Source organism: Protopterus annectens, chromosome 7.part0 (assembly GCF_019279795.1).
Source record: "Protopterus annectens isolate FY-2018-M chromosome 7.part0, PAN1.0, whole genome shotgun sequence".
Taxonomy (NCBI): Eukaryota; Metazoa; Chordata; order Ceratodontiformes; family Protopteridae; genus Protopterus; species Protopterus annectens.
In genome coordinates this window covers 29,948,059-29,965,172 of record NC_056739.1, presented here as the reverse complement: position 1 = coordinate 29,965,172, position 17,114 = coordinate 29,948,059, and the positions used below count along the sequence as shown (strand labels likewise).

The window sequence follows — 17,114 nt, the reverse complement described above, 5'->3', positions numbered from 1 at the left end:
GTTGGTTGATAGTTGATTTTGTTTGGATCTGGTTTGGATCTTGGTTTGGGGTGTTGTGTTGTCATATAGTGTCTGCTGGGAGCAGTGGTGGTGTCTTCTCATTGGTGGTTTGGTGGTTGATTAGCAGCAGTGCCTCCTTTTCTGGGCTGAGTGCTTGGGATTTTGCTGAAGGGGGTGCCGGTCAGCTGCTGGTGTGGCTAGGGAGTGGTGGCTCAGTCCCCTGGTTGGTGGGAGTGGGAGCATTTTGTGTTGTTGATGTCATGAGGAAGGGAGTTTAAAAAAAGAAAAGAAGCAGTTGTGCTTTGCAGGGGTTGTGCCCTTTCCTTTTTGGCCGCTAGTCATGATTTTGTGGGTCTTGACTCATCTCGGCTGGTTTCGGGGCTGAAGGGAGCCATGCCAGCCATTTCACGGGCTGTTGGTTCCTTGGGGGAAGAGGTTGCTGCTGCATATGTGCGGAGTGGCATCAGAGCTTCCTAGTTAATAAAAAACAAAAAAAACCAGGGGGAATAGTGAACCTGCACTTGTATATGACGGTACAGTTGGGGCCACATGGTGGATGACTGCGCTTGCAGGGTCCACAGCGTCTGCTTCATTGCAGCAGGCAATTGGTCAAGTTAGTTTGACTTTTTAGAGGCACAGCAGTTGTGGATGCAGGTGGTGATTGCCTGTGTTGTGTCGGGCTGCTCCTGTGATTTGTTGCTTCCCTGCTTCAATGACATGACATCATTTTCAATTTTCTTTTGCTTAGTCATTCAGTGGCTGTTGAAGGATGCATAGTTAGTTGCAGTTGCTTGATTGTCTATCCGTTTTGTTCGTCTTGCCAGGGACAGTCATGGCTATCGCAACAAGTGCAGTGCTGTGTTCACTGTGGCTAATTCTGTCTGCGGTGGTGTGAGCAGGATCGATGAAGCTCTTTCGCAGTGGCCATGTTGGTGAGGATGCACTTGTTGTGAAACCAGATTGAACAGCTGCACATGTGGAAATTAAGGTTGTGTTGGATCGTTTCACACTAAGCGGTGGATGCGTGTGGGGTTTTTTCTTTGGTCTCAGGTTTTTTGTTTTCTTTGTCAGTGGTCTCTCTTGGGATTTTCGGGAGATCAGTGACATTCTTTAAAGAACTGTCTTGCTCTGGGTGGCACAATGAGTTCATTTACAGAGACTGCTGTAGCATATATGAGAGACTTTGTTGTGGATTCAAACTGTGTAGGATATATCGTTTGAAGAGCTGTAGACCTGGTGTTGGGCTGTCTTGCTTCAATGGGTGGTTCTTGGTACAAAGATGATTTTTGACTGGACTGGTGTCTGTCAACCTTGAAAGGCTGACTGTCTGCTGCTGTGTGCTTTCTGGAGGTCATGTGCCATGGCAGCATGCTATTTGCCACCTGAAAGCTCTGGTTGTAGATGGTCTGCTGACAAGCTTTGGCTAGAGATACCTCAGTTTACTGCTTGTGGTAACATAGTCTAATTGTTTAGTGTAATGTATACATGCTGATTGACAGCGACCTCTTGCTTCTGACGCAGCTCTCGGGATGTGCATTTTGGATGACACATCCAGGAGGCTTTACTCTAGGTATGTGGATATGGGATTGCAATGTGATATGCTCGGTGTGCATGTTTTCACGGCACATCATCAGGAATCATCAGTGGGGTGGATTTGTGAGTGACTGAGGACCACGACTTGTATGTCTGTCTAATTTTTGGGTGGAGGGGGTGGCCATTTGCAATGGAAACTGGCTGTGGCTTTTCACTGTTTGTTTGTTGGGCAAATCCCAAGTGGTCCATCTTTGATGGACAGGGGGCGGGGATTTGGCACCTCTCTAGGGCAGTGACTTTGCAATGTTTTGGATTCACATTTGACTATTGAAAGTGTGGTGTTGATGGTGCGCTATGTAGGCCTTCTTTTCAGGAGTTCTGTTTGAAGTCATGTTTGTGTGTGCTTCGGTGACAGGCGAGGACTCCTCTGTGTGGGAAGGGTTGCGTTGGGAGAGTTGTTGATGTGATGGGGTATGTTTTGCTGGGGTTTGGATGGGGGAATGGGGGAGAAGTGTGGTGGTGGTGGTGGCTGCTTGTGGTTGTTTCAGGTTGTTGCGGTTTGTAGGGGGTGCTTTTTGGTTTCTGACTTTGTGCTTGGCTGTGGTGGACACTGAGTGCTTTACCCATTGGGGGAACCATGGATTTCCTTTCGCAGGCTTTAGGCTCAGAGTGTGAGGCTTGCTTGAGGTAGCGTGGTAGCCTGCATGTGCGTGGGCTGGGTGGTGCGGACTTGGGGTTGCTTCAAATGTCATTTGCGACCTGTCACTGTATATCCACCATACCTCCCAACTGTACATATTTTCACAGAACGTCCATATTTTGCCTCATATTTTGGTGTGTTCCTCCTACAAAATTCATGCTAATGCAAAACCTATTATTCGGTCAACTTTCTAAGTTTCTAAGGACAATATTTAAAATCTGTCCCTATTTGTCCCTGCATCATTTTAGGTTTTGTCCAAATTTTGGCTCTAAGAAGTAGAGAGGTATAGTTATTTTACCATGTTTGTAGGGGCATAATTTGTAACACACATAGGGTAGTTTTTAAATGCACCACATGCATTTTATGTCTGATATGAAGTGGTTGCTGTAGTAGCAGTGGGGGGAAAAATACAGGTGAGACAATTTATTTTGTCTAGTCTTATTCCGTCTCTTAGTGCCCTCAATTGTACCTCACCCCTGACTGATTCTCATTCCATTGCTAACATGAGGAAGGCTGTCACTATAATGGCGAACAAAGGGGTAAAGGGGACCCTTACTAATGCATGTCAGAGGATTTACATCTGTCTTTCTCTTTGCAGATGGTGGTGCGGAGATAGTCATCTGAATTGGAGCAGTGCTACGGAGGGAGCTCATAGATGGTGAAAGCAGGTTATCACGGTGGATATCCTAGTCAGGAAAGGTAAGGGGATCCCAATGGGAAGGGATTCTGTGGTGATCAAAGTTCGGGGTTCTCGCAAGGGGCATGATGAAGTTACAGGTAATTCATTTTATTTAGGGGACATTAAGGCACGTCACTGTTGCTGGGGTTCAAGCGGATGGGGTGGAGTCACAGCAAGCTTAGCATCATAGGAAGTTACTAGGCCACTGGTTCTGGGTGATGTTACCCATCCACTCATCAAGCTAGCATCTGGAGTGGACAACAACATACTGCATTTTTGATGGGGCAGACTCTGGGTAATAATGTGTCTCCTTAGCAGTTGATAATGTCATGTATGATAGGTAAGCCTTTTGGACCCTGACAGAATTTAGATTTACTCATACTTCGGTCAGTGGAAGGGATATGGTGGTGGGTTACCTGGATAACATTTAAGATTAAATACTTTGGTTATGGCAGTGCATTAACAGTTTCTTTTCTTTTACAGATCAATAAGGGATGAACGTATATTGACCATTGTGTCCATAGCTGAAATGATGGGTAGTGCGGTCGTGTAAAGGTGTGGAGAGTCACATCAGTTGATGACCTGAAGGTGATGCGTGATGTTTGGCTGCAGTGGCAAGCAAAGATGGCACAGGCAGATTACTGTTAAGTAAGCAAAGGGTGGTTTGAGGTCTATGAGCAGATTTTTAGGGTTGAATTCATTATTGGAGGACAGAGGGCATATTGAGAGGAAGCCTTAAAGGGGAAATCCAAGGGATATGGGATTTTGGTGTTTGTCAATTTGCTAGGCATCATAGTTTTAGTGAGGAATGTCTGAAGGAATAGGGCTATTTCTGAGGTTGGCATGACTGTGGTATGGTTGCTGGTTGGGTTAACAGGACCAGCCGCTGGTTGCAGGAATTTGGGATAGCTTTATAATTCAAGTAGATGGTGGGGGGTTTAGCTTGGTCAAGTGTATTTCATTCACCTGGGCGTAGGAGATGGGTGGACAGGTGGTTGCATATGGGGTTCAGGCTGTACACAGGGCAGAGCGGTCCAGTTGGTCAGTGAGGATTTAGCAGAATTTTGTATTTGCATGGGGACGGTGGAGTGACAAATTTGTCTTTTGAGTAGGTAGTGTTAAGATCACATACCATGTTAGGGTTTTTACAAAGTAGCGCAAGGATAATTTCACTTGTGGTTTGGGTGAAAGTTGTAGGTGGTGTTTTAGGAAACATGGTAGGTCAGTTGCTGTGTTCGGGTAAGTTTGGAAACTGGATGTGCTGTTACAGGGGAGTTAGAAGGTTTAAAGGAAGCCTGGTTGCAGGCTATGGCAACTGTAGGACAGGTCTTAATTACTTACTAGTGATATAGATAACATAATGGGAGAGGAGCCTTCGAGGGGAAAGACAAAGGAGAAACAGGGGTTAAGGATGGTTAGTAGTTGGAGTTTTCTAGCTAGGATGGATGCTAGGATGTTCTGAGTGGGGTGGCCTGTGTTCTAGTTCAGATTGTCTTTTGGTAATGAATGAATTGGGGGTGTTTATGGCTGGGCACATAGAGTACGTCATTGCTGAGCATAGGCAAGTTTTCAGGAACTAGGTCAAGGGGTGCCGGTTTTCTGCCATCTAACGTTAGGACATTAAGGTTTTGGGAGATAGACTATTCCCTATGGGAATTGAGTTGTTGCACATCCAGAAATGAGTAGTTGGTGGGCTAAGACGATATGCTACAGTTGACAGGGTCATAGGTGTGAGACTTGATAATGGTGGTTTTGACTGAGTGTCGATTTGAGTTCAAGGGGTTATGGTTTGTGGTTTTTGTTGTGATTATAGGTTGTAAACAGAGAATCACCACACACACAAAAAAACCTCCTCAATAAGGTCAAGAACTGTTTAATATTAATATCAAGCACAGATACAAGTTTCTCTTGTTAATCTATGGGTATGTTTCATAATTCTTTTTTAGTTGTGTTTCACTTTCTTTACGTGTAAAATGATGGCATTTCTCTGTTTACAAGTCTTTTCTTCACTGCACTCCTTTTTAGTTTATTGTGATTATAGGTTGTCAATCTGTTCAGGTTGAGCCATGATCTCAGCTGTGAAGGAAGCGGACTGAAAAGGTGTATATTCTATTGGGGTGGATGTTCCGGTGGTGCAGTTGGGTCACGGTAATCTTACTTTATTTAGTTTCATTAGGGTGTGTTTCAGTGATGATATGGTAAGGTGGATTTATGATGGGATACTAAGGTGCTTTACAGATGGGTACACCGAATTATGTTTGGCTGGACTCTTCCCTTTATGGGAAGTAGTTGGTTGAACAATTTTGGGTAGAAGGGAGGGGGAGCAGCCTGGTCAGGCTGGTTGGCGGAGAAGAGAGATAGGCTTAACCTCTTCTGTTCTCCCTCTAGTGTCTGGATGTTTATTTCAAGGATCTGGGGAAAGGAAATGAGTAGTTGGAGGAAGCTTGCTGAATAGATAAGCAAGCTGAAGTAAGGATGAGGTTTATTTGGTGGAAGGTAATTCAATGAATGGTTTATGAAGTGAGATGGGACACTGCTTCATAAGTAAAGTAAGCAAGCAGAGGTATGGACAATGCTTGTTGGGCAGGGTGAGTAGGTATGCTGCCCTGACTAACATTACAAGGATGGTGCTTCATAAGTAAAGTAAGTGAGCAGAGGTATGGGCACTGCTTACTGGGGCAGGGTGAGTAGGTACGCTGTCCTGATTAACATTACAAGGATGTTATGCTGTGTTTAGAATTAATTATTTTATGAATAGTGGCAATTATTGAATTTGGTGAACAAAGCTATGTTATGGAAATTTAATAAAGGTCGTCAAATGTCATTTGGCACGATGTGTTTATTGAAGGGGACCGGGACAGCTTCGGAAATCTTCTGGAAATCTTTGCAGTAGTTTATTAAGTTTGAAAAAAACAAATTTATTATCGAATGGGTTATACCATGTGTGAAGTCTACTGAGAGACGAGCTGGATCTGATGTATGCCCATAATTTGGGTAATCCTACAGAGAGTAATGTATACTAAAAGAAAACAGATATCATTTGTCAGTGATAGCTTAATGTAAATAAATGATTGTGCAGGTATGAATTCTGTGTTTGGAAGCAAAGGCAAAAGGTCAGAGAATATCTTATCAGATTTGTCCATTCCAAGAAAAAGGCTGTAACTGAGTGTCCAGATAGCTGTGGGTGTACTGTGACCAAACCAAAAGTCATAATGTTTTTGAGAATGTAGTTGGTATTGGTTAATGTATTGAGTGAGTTACAAGTAAAGTAATATATCTAGAATCTTTCCTAGGGTAGGGAGGACAGAAATGGAATTTAAGTCCGAGGAACAACGTTTTTGCATTTTTGAGTGTAATACATGTGCTGTGGGTGTGTTTGAATGAGGCTTGGATGTTATTTCTGCAGTGAAAAATAAACCATAGGTGAAGATTTGCAGTACCAGGGGCTATTAAGTTGACTCTGTTCAAGTAGTGGGTAAATGACCTTGGATATGACAGTTGTGAAGTAGAATGAAGGGATGTATAGACGGGTGCCGTTGGGGGGTGGCCGAGGTAGTTCAGAACTGGCTAGATTAAGGGATGGGAAGGTTGCTGAAATTAGAAAGGAAATTAAAGGCCAAAAAGCCCAAAAGTTAAAGGAAGGTTATTCCATCTCATTAGATGGATGACCACTTTCCAGATGCTTTAGGGTGATTTTATTAGTGAGGTTTGGTATGATTTCATCAGATAACTTTTATTTATGGTAGTGAACTGCTTGCTTGACAAGGTTGCATATCTCAGTGTAATATTGGCTGTTTGTGGCAGTGGAAAGGACTTTCTAGTAATGCAACACATTGTCCCTGAGTTGTAGAAGACCTTTAAGCGTATAGGTTAAGCAATTACGTTTTATTTTGCATAGTTTGGGATTGTTTCTAAGCAGGTGTTTTGCAAGTCAATCAATAAAGAGGTGAGTATTTCTGCAGCAATGTGGGGGTCAATTGAATTCATTATTGGTAACCAGTCCATTAAGGGGAGAGAGAGAGTAGGTTAAGTTTAATACTGGGCTGTAATTATAGCATAAAGATTTGAGCTTTGAGGGAATGTTTACATATGGATAATGGATATACAACCTGATAGGGTACTGGTCACTGAAAAATGGTGAGTAGTTGTGTTTGAGATAAAAAGTTTTGTTAGCTAATATGACATATAGGAGAAAAAGATGGGATGTGTTGAGGTTGGATGTAGTAGTGTGCTGTGTGAGGTTGAATTATATGAATAACTGAAGTTATTGGAAAAAGAACTGAATATGTTGTGACTGAAGTCACTAAGTATTATGAGATTTGGATGATATTTATGGAGGACATTTCTATTGGCATGTTATTTAGCATGAGAAGTGAGGAGGGAGGTGGGAGATATGGTACAGTGCAATGTAATATGGTGTTTTTGGAGGAGGGATTTCATTTTATTTTTATTTTTATTTAACTGAATCGGTGAACTGATCTGCAGACCTTTTCAAATGCACCGTTACATAGATACATAGAAGTGAGAGTCATGCAGTTAGAGAAATAAGCCTAACTGAGATAGAAAATAATCTCTGGTATTAAAAGTTATTTGTGTACAATAAGTAAATCCATTTGCTCTTCCATATAATATAACATATCAATCTACTGAGTCAGCCCTCCTCTTTATCTACTCTGGTATCATGTAAACAATCCTGGATTTACCATCCAGATAAAGATGAGACATCAAATGTGTTTGATATTTACAGAAGTCAAGCAGAAGCTGCTTTCGAATGGAAAATCTTTTCTTACTGTGATCTTGTTCAGACCATACATAATAACAGAGAGACATTCTTGTTATATGAGTGATGAACACAGGATCCTTTACATGATATCAGACCAAACAAAGAAGAGGACTGGACCAGAGTGTATAATAAATGTATTAAGACTAGTAGTGGATTAATTTGGTGAAGCAGAAAAGTTAAGGATTTAGCGGGAAGAGATAATGGTTTTGAGGATAGATAACATCAGTATCTACCCCATGTTAGTTTATCTCAGATTGATTATAAGACCCTTCATGTATTGAAAGAGTTCTGATTTTTTTGTTGTAGTATATTTCTCTGATAGAATTTGATATACTCTCTAATGGTTGGATCAGAAGACTAGGCTGGTGATTAAATAAGGGAAACTTTAATCAAGAATGAATTTTCCTTATTTGCTAAATGTTTTCTAGAATAATGCAGGTTTATCAACTAAGTTAGATTATTTTAGTTGGGTGGAATTGTTTAAGGTTTACAAAATTGAAATTTTACAGGAAATTTAGATGACAGAAATACTTTTTTTTCCGAGAAAACAAACTTATGAGGCATATGTAGTACTGACAAAAAATGAAGGAAAATGTGTGATGCCTAGTAGTAGTGTAATTAAACTAGTAAGGACAAGGTTGCAATAGGTTTTTTTGCTTATTCTTTCCTCTTTGGGTACTTAGAGAGATACGTGGATGAGTGACAGTGATATTTAGTTGACAACTTTATACTTCCCACCCCAGGTTAACCTTGATAAACAGCTTAGCTTTTTTATTTGTAGGAGATGAACCAATTAAGACTGAGCAAGAGAATGGTGATAAATTATTAGTGTGTGATGATTTAAAAGCCCAAACAATTTGGTAGGAGGGTTATAATTATGAGGGATAGCTGTTGAAAGGGAAGAATTTGAGAAATTTTCTGTATTCTTGCTGCCAACAAGAAAATATATTGCCTTTTGAATATAGTTACCTCCCATTGATTGATTGATTGAAATTTCTCCTCAAAGTATCTAAAGATAATAATACAGCAGGTTTATCGCTCTGCTCTCGCAATATAGCAAAACACTGGAATAAACTTCCAGCCCCCATCACAGCCACAGCTTCTATACTTGAATTTAAAAAGTCCTTAAAATCACATTTGTTGAACTCAAGGCTCTGCAAATGTGACAGTACAAGCTAATACTAGATCCTCCCTTCCTAACCTCTCTCTTTCTCCTTTCATGTGATCATTATTTACACTTTCTCACCTCTTCTCTCCTCAAATTTCTTATATAATCACATCTATCCATGCCTTATCCTTGTTTTTCTCTTTGACAGCTGCTAAATGTAAAAGATACTTTACAGTCAAACTAAGTTTGCAAATTGTTGATCCTTTGATATACTTTTTGTTATATGTTAACTACTGCTACTCATTTATTTATTTAGTTATTTATTTGAAGTTTACTTGCCAGGATGGTTCAATTTGGCCGAAGGAGCCCATTTTCAATGAAGTCCTGGGGAGAAAAGCTCCACAGATACATTTTATTAAACAACAGGTTATTACAGGACAAGAAGAGTACATGAAGCAAAAGTATGTTAGTACAAGTTGAAAAAAACAGAGTTTATATCACAATTAGTAAAGTTTACAAATATATAGTCACTATTATTGCTAACATAGATGTTAAGTCTAAACAGTAATAAGTATGTATTTACAAGTCAATTAGACTAGGGAGTTATTTACAATATGTATGTTGCCTGAGGGGAAATATGATCAGTAGGTCAAATATTTTAGAATTTGAGTTAGGATAAGAGGAAAGAGGGAAAATGAGTAGGGAGTAAGGTAGCTGCTGGGGATGTTATGCAGGATGGGAACATGAGCATTCCCAGAGAGATGTTAGGTGTGAGTGGAGCAGTTTTAAAGGTGAACAGGCTGCTGGTAAGGCAAATGTGAGGTGGGAGGGAGTTCCAGAGGTGTGCCAAGGAAAAAGAAAGTAAAAGTTTGCCTGCTGGACGGGCAGGCTTGTGAACTTCAATCAGATTCTGAGCATTGGTTCTTATGAGTGTATTAGGTAGGTTCATTTTAAAGGTTGAAGGAAGGGAGGGGCAGAGAGAGGGACTGAAAATGAATTTCTGAACAAGGATTAGTTGAGAGTAGATAAGGTAGTTGGGCATATCTAGCCAGTTTAGTTTATGGAGGGCAATACAGTGGTGAGTGGAGGATCTGTGTCCACTGGCAAATTAGGCAATTTTGTTGTAGCAGGAAGAGAGCTTTGCTTTAATAGAAGATTATAGATTGGTTAGAAGTGGGGCACAGGGATAAGATATATGATAGCGAGAAGGAATCGTGTAGATGGAGTAAGGTAGCGAATGTGGTGGTAGAACATACCAAGTTTCTGGTATGTTTTTTTAATATTTGTATGTATATGGGTATCAAATTTGAGCTGGTTGTCAATGAGAACCCCTAACAGTTTTGCATTGGATACTATCTCAAGAGAAGTGTTATTCTGACTTGTTATGGAGAATGAATTAATGTTGATAGTTGTAGTTTTGGAAGGGGTGAATACCATGAGTTTGGTTTTTGATGCATTAAGTGCCAGGTGGTTATCTAGCATCCATTATTCAGTGGATGAGAAGGCATCTTGGGTTAGTTTTATGAGGGTGGGAGTAGAGTTAGCAGAACATATAATTGTTGAATCATCTGCATATTGGACAATTTGTGCATTAGGGATGGCAAGGTGGAAGTCATTTATGAAAATATTGAACAATAGGGGACCTAAAATGGAACCCTGGGGTACACCAGTGGGACTGTTGAGGAATGGGGAAATGGCTTTCTTCTATTTGACTGCTTGTTGCCTGTTGGAAAGGTAGCTGGTAAACCAGCTGATAGAAGGGGGTGATAGATTTAGATTAGATAGTTTGGATAGGAGAAGGGTGTGAGAGATGGTATTAAAAGCTTTGGAAAGGTCTAGAAGGAGGGTGGATACAATACAGCTGGAGTCACAGGCTTTATTCACAGTTTCAAGGAAGGAGAGTAGTGCAGTAGTAGTACTGTGACCAGGCCTGAATCCATGTTGTGTGGGAGTCAGTAGGTGATTGTCAATGAGGTAGGGTAATACTTGTAGGTGGATACACTTTTCAAGTAGTTTAGAGATGGGAGATAAGATGGCGATAGGTCTAAAATTGGAAATACTATTATTGTTTCCTCCTTTGTGGAGGGGAATAATGTAGGTTTTTTACCAGAGTTGGGGTACGTAGCCTTCTTGAATTGACCAGTTTATAAGAATACAGATGGGGAAGGCAATGGCTTTTGTAACTGTCTTTAGGAAGAATGAAGGGATATTGTCGGGGGCTTTGGAGCATGGTTTTAATTTCTGAATGAGTTTTTTATAGTTGATATTGGGATGGGTTTTAGAGATAAATGAGGAAGGTGGGAGGTGGAAGTATCTGAGGATGAGGAGATAGTGGAAGGTGTGGCTGAGTAAGAAGGGTTATTTGAGAAGGATGATATCAATTTGGTTATGGAGTCAATGAAGAAGTTGTTAAACTGGGAGGCTAAGTTGATATCAGAAGAATTGGGGTCAGGGCAAGGGTTCTCTTTTTTGCCTGGGTTTAAGAGAGTGGAGATACTATCCCAGAATTTTCTAGGGTTTGTCTTTGTGGTTATTTTGGAGTGTGGTATAGTAGGATTTACGATCTGAAGTGATGAGCTTTTTAACTCTTTTGCGGAGCATTTTGTATTCATTTAGGGTGACTAGGGATTTATTTTTATGGTGGTGTTTCAAGTCTTTATCACGGAGGTGCATGACCGTTAATGGGTCTTTAGATAGCCAGGGGACGGTGTTGCTTTTAATTCTTTTAAATTTCAAGGGGGCAAAGGTGTCTAGACGGTTTCATCATTTGTACTTGACTGTGTGAACTAAATTATAAACTATTATTGTTTATGTAAATATTTGTGGAGATTTTCTCCGTTGGCTTCCGCTGAAAAAGGGCCTATGTCCAGTCGGACTTTCCCGGTAACCAAATGTAAAATAAATGATGATAATAATAAATAATACATTGTTAGACAATTCTGAATAACTTTGCTGTTGATAAAAGAATTATAGGCTTATTTCTTTGTTTAAGACTGCCTAAGCCCTGGAATATTTTTTAATTAACCCAGAGTTCTAGGAATGTTGTAAGGAATATCTACTGTTGTTTGAGTTTAGGTTCACTGAGCATTAAGTATAGATGGTAAAGATTAGCATAATGAACAGGAAATCACTGTGGATACAGTTTCTGTAAGTGTGCTCTGGCATCGATTCAGTTGGTTTGCCATATGTCTCCATTAATCATGATTGAGCAGCTGAGGAGTATATCTGTATATAAGTTCTAGCACTGGGTTTGACTCCTTCAAAAACACTTATAGAAGGAGTTTGTCCTTTTGTTAATCTGTGCATTTGTGTTCAATGATGTGATTTGTTGAAGCCTGGATTTCATAGTTGATTCATATTCCAAATAAGACATTATGCCTGGAAGAGAAAGTGCTTAATCCTTGTAAGTACTGTAAAAAATGTGACAGTATGAGTAATCATCACACCACAAACCGATAAACTGGACTGAAGGAACTTCCAGCAGGATATATATATATATATATATATATATATATATATATACACACACATACACATACATATACATATATACTGTATATATTACTCAGGGATGTTTTGCAATAAATTTATTTAGAATTAGATACCAAGAATTGGTTGAGGAAGAATAAAACAGATTGTATACAACTTCTTTTTGCTTTTATTTTATTTTGTTTTATTTATTTGCATTTGTTTAGCAAGGTAGTGCACTAATCAATACTGACCACTTTTCAGCCTCAGCCTGGGTGCTGCAATTACTACATTTAGTGTTTTATCTGCTAATTATATATTTTTATCATAAATTGAAAATTCCTGACAGTTTATGCAGTGAAATACAAGTTATCCCACCATGGGAGACCTTAACAGATTTAACAAAACAAGGGAGACCAGATGTCATAACAAAACTGCATGGTAAAGGCTTCATAACAAAACTAAACACACACGCACACATACACACACACACACACACACACACACACACACACACACACACACACACACACACACTTTCATAAGCATACATACCTGGAAAATAACCTATTTTTATAGTACTAAGATATAACATCAAATGAACCATTACTATGAATATGGTTATATTATAACCTAATGTTCATTTCTTGGCAACTTTTGATGTAGTAGAAATTGCCTGCAGTTGTGTAAATTCTTCTTCCTTAGAACATTTCAGCTTGTTCCTTATCTTTTTGTTCAACAAAATAATTACAAAGGGAAATAGTGATGAGTAACATAGAGAAAAAAAATATCTTACATCAGAAATAATCGGATGTACCTGTCCAGAGGTTATTTGGTAAAACCAGACTGAATTGTCTATTCCAAAAAAAAGTACATAAAGTGATACCAGTGTCACCACTATCTTAGCTGCCTGACCCTCAGCAGTTTGTTGATTTTGAACTGATCTTTTAATGTGCTTTACTATTTTCTTATGTTTATATAAAATTAATAAAACATAAACACTTGAAGCACTCATAAGAACAACAAATAGTAAGTCACGCACAAACAGAACAAAGCCATTCACCTGAAAGGAAACATTGTCAGGAAAGATGATAAAGCAGTATCCTAAATTAAATATATATTTATGTTCAGTACTGTTATTCAGAGACACTGACAGATAAGGTGCTGCAATGCAGGCCACCATGTTCATTACCAGAAGACCGACCATAATACGTACAAGACACGTCTGCATGTAGACCTTAATATAGGCCCATTTCCACTTGGATGAAGCAATGGTACTGCACTGGAAGCAGCTTAAGAAACAAGTTAAACATATTGTCATGGCTCTTGAAACCCTAGCGACATAGACAACAAACTTGCACCCCGGATCATTAAAGAACTTTCTGATTCCAAAGTCGAACAAAAATTTTGGAACTCCTCGTGTCAGGAGCATGAATAAGTTTGCCAAGCCAGTGTAAAATAGGATAATTTCTGTTGATGCAGACTTATGTTCATGGTATACACTTTTCTGGAATGATCCCAAAATAATGCTGTTTCCAACAATTCCTACAGATGCCATAATGCAAAATATAATCCCTTTTGTGAGGATATAAAGCTCCATTTTCTGTTTTGCATCACCGGTGAGAAGGAGATACAGAATTTAACCCTTAACAATAAAAATGAAAACAGTAAAATATTTAAGTGGTCAGGATATAATAACGAATATAAATTTTAACCATTTAATGATTATGGTTAAATACTTTGAAAATTGAATCCATACAAAAATATGTATGGAGTGCCACATAATTATACATTTATGTAACCATTATTATCTGAAGAGGCAATTAAAAGAATACAACCATTAAACATACACTTTGATGCATTTATAGTAAATGTGATGAAGCACATTTGGAGCAAGGCTGACAAATTTACAAAAACAGCAGAAAGAAAACAAACCAGAAATTTGATTTTAATGAAAGGTACGGTATATTCTGTATCTGAAATTTTTAAATTTGTTTTCAGTATATCAGTAATATATATTAAACAATTATGATAAACCTAATCATGGCAGTGTCAAAAAAGTTCTTGTTTTTTAGAAATGCCTTTAAACAAAATAGAGGAATTAAATGACATATGCAGAGTTCTACAATGCATGTTGAATCTCTGACCAGGGCAGTGGATGTCTTTCAGAAAATGATAAGACACAGTAAAACTTATCCACATAGTCCATCTACAACCTTCTAATGATCTACTGCCAGCAGAAATAGGAACTGGCATCTGATGATGCTAACTTCACTACATTGTTTTATCACATCAGCAGATCTATTTGGCATCTAACACAACAGCTTTGATTGGGCTATTGCAGCTGTGGCCTTGCAATCATCAGATACCATCAAGGAAGATGTTGGTAGCTTTTGAGACTTGACTGCTGGCAACACTGTTTAGAAGAAATCATTCTGTCTCTCTTCAGACATAACATACTGTCAGCAGTTCCATGGATATAAAGGGATAGATAAACCATGTGCCTTGGCCCAGGAGACCCACGTTCATTTAGAGGCTCCGCCACCTTTTGGGAAAACAGAGGCTATTCATGTCTCATCAGGGTAAGGGGTGGGGGCCATGTTTCCAGGCTTGCTCTCCACAGCTGAATCCCCAGTTAAAATAAAGCATCTCTTGGAAGAGGGGACAGGACCATTGCTTACATTATCTGGAAGTATGAATATGAATCCTGTTAACTGACTGCACTCTTTACCAGTTAGGTTCCCTAGACAAGTGTAGGGGGGGGTGACAGGTCATAATACAAAAAACTTATAAAACGCTAATCCCTTACCATGCAGAAGATGGTTCTTTTGTAGGTTGTGTGACTTTTGTCACAGAAAATGAATGAGTAAAGAGTGTTCTTTCAGGGGAACAAATGTACTCATGGGGCAATCAGGAGGGCCATGCTTTTGAGAGCTAGACTCTTGACAGGCACAGGGTGATTTTCGGTTTACATTTGAATGGTTGAAAATCAAGAAGGCGAACAGCTATATGTGTGAACCGTTTAACTGAAAATTTGCATTACCAATTCACAAAATGTCAAAATACGGATAGTGGAAATCCATTTTCGACATTTTTCGAACGTTTGCATATATCACATAACTCCTGTGCATATAGAGATAAACAACAGACCCAAACACCAACCACTTGCAGATCAAAGAAGTTTACAGAATGGTAATTGGTTCCTCAAACATCACTTTACATTTACGTCACATAAGCAGCTTACAGTCCATATTCAAAGTGCAATCACATCTAGTAACGAAAACATTCCACCTCCATAAATGCTCCATACCCTGGTATGCTGCAAGTCAAACATCTTCTAAATAAATTCAATATTGCTGCACCATGCTTAAAATGAACAGTGTTTAGCAATTAATTTCACAAACCCTCGTGCAGTGAATTCAGGCCTGTTGCAGAGAAGCCGTTCAAAGGAAGCTTTCTTATCCATTAGCCTTTTCCTTTTAGGAGATGATGGTGCACACAACTCACGCCTAATACAGATCATCCACATGATTGTGCTCCAACTGGATTGCATGCAACACATCTAACAAGTATAACTGCTTTTTCCCCATTAAACTGCGTAGCCTTCTATGCCATCCTTCTACAGCATTTTGGCTATGAGAATAGACGATTGTACATGTGTCATATTGATTCCAGAAGGGAATTTCAAATGTTGGTGGCAACCTTTCGGAGGTTGTACCATGCATACCATATCTATGTGGTCTACCTAGGATATAATTTTCCTTGAAGAAAGTACACAGCAGCTTTCCATTATCTGGCATATCTGCCTCAATCTCCACAAATGTGCATGCAACATCCTCTGGGGAAACAAATGCCAGTGCTGGGATTTCCTTGCAAAGCATAGCAGATGCAACATTGCTTCCAAATTTGGAGGCCAAATGTAACTTCTGAATCTGACACCAGACAATCTGGCAGAAGTGAAACCAGCAGCCCTTTGCAGTAGACCCCCTTAGATGCCTTTTTATACAATTTAAGGGTGCTCTTTCAAAATCAGTAAGGACCATATTAGGCATTAATCTCAAATCATGCTGCATACATAACTCCAAAACAATACTTCAAAACATATCATAGCATTGTTCTGACTTGCTAGGCAAAATGCCATACATCACTGGGACAACTTTCCTACAATTTGCATTATCCAAAGCACAGTGTATACTATATACCTGCTGATTGGAAAAGTTCCGTCTGCCATAATGTACTCAGAGTTACAGAGCATGTTCAGGTTATCCACGGTAGTTATTACAACTAAGTGACCAGAACTATCATTGTCACCGCTGCTGTGATGTACTATAAAGGAACCCGATTTAATGAGTAGCATGTCAGGACTCAAATCTGTCAATGAGTGCATGGCTTTAAAGGTGGCCGCTTTCTTTTTATATCTATGTCTAGTGATACTTTGTTTTAATGCAGCCGTGTTGGATAGTTCATGAATTACATCCGATGAGGTAGTGGCTAGTACTTCTGAGACCACCTTACAGGGGTCCTCTATAGAGTGTTCCGCCCGTCTTTTCAACTAATCACGTACCCTGAATGTCTCTGCATTAAGGACATCAGGAGCATGACAGTACTCTTTAATAATTTATAACCATCACACTCCACTTTAGTGACACACCTGCCTTTACACTTTTCCTTATTTTTCCTTATGCAACACCAATACTGCTTCACATTTACAGCCTTCTCCTGATAGTATTGATACCCATCCACTACCAACAATTTCCTCCCTTTCTGTGTTGTGGTTTTTGACATACCCAGCATTGAGTTTTCCAGGCTTATAGTTCACATTACCTGCTTCATCACCCTGTAA

At 39.5% G+C, this 17,114-nt stretch overlaps 3 protein-coding genes across 3 annotated transcripts in view; all 3 read right to left on the bottom strand.

Annotated features, from left to right (window-relative positions):
* Positions 1-752, bottom strand: part of LOC122805783 (olfactory receptor class A-like protein 1) — a 120,453-nt gene extending 119,701 nt beyond the window's left edge. The window contains exon 1 of the mRNA XM_044076050.1: positions 666-752. Within this exon, the coding sequence (XP_043931985.1) occupies positions 666-752 (87 nt within the window). The remainder of the gene's footprint in view (positions 1-665) is intronic.
* A 12,159-nt stretch (positions 753-12,911) lies between these two features.
* On the bottom strand, positions 12,912-13,871 carry LOC122805782 (olfactory receptor class A-like protein 1). Its single transcript, XM_044076049.1, has one exon. The coding sequence runs from the start codon at positions 13,869-13,871 to the stop codon at positions 12,912-12,914; it is 960 nt and encodes a 319-aa protein (XP_043931984.1).
* A 3,069-nt stretch (positions 13,872-16,940) lies between these two features.
* The window catches only part of LOC122805781 (olfactory receptor class A-like protein 1), a 69,901-nt gene continuing 69,727 nt past the window's right edge, over positions 16,941-17,114 (bottom strand). Inside the window, exon 2 of the mRNA XM_044076048.1 lies at positions 16,941-17,108. Coding sequence (XP_043931983.1) covers positions 16,941-17,108 — 168 coding nt within the window. The remainder of the gene's footprint in view (positions 17,109-17,114) is intronic.

Bases quoted from the DNA above. Each gene is read 5' to 3' on its own strand.
- LOC122805782 (XM_044076049.1), bottom strand. From the start codon at position 13,871: ATGGAGCTTTATATCCTCACAAAAGGGATTATATTTTGCATTATGGCA.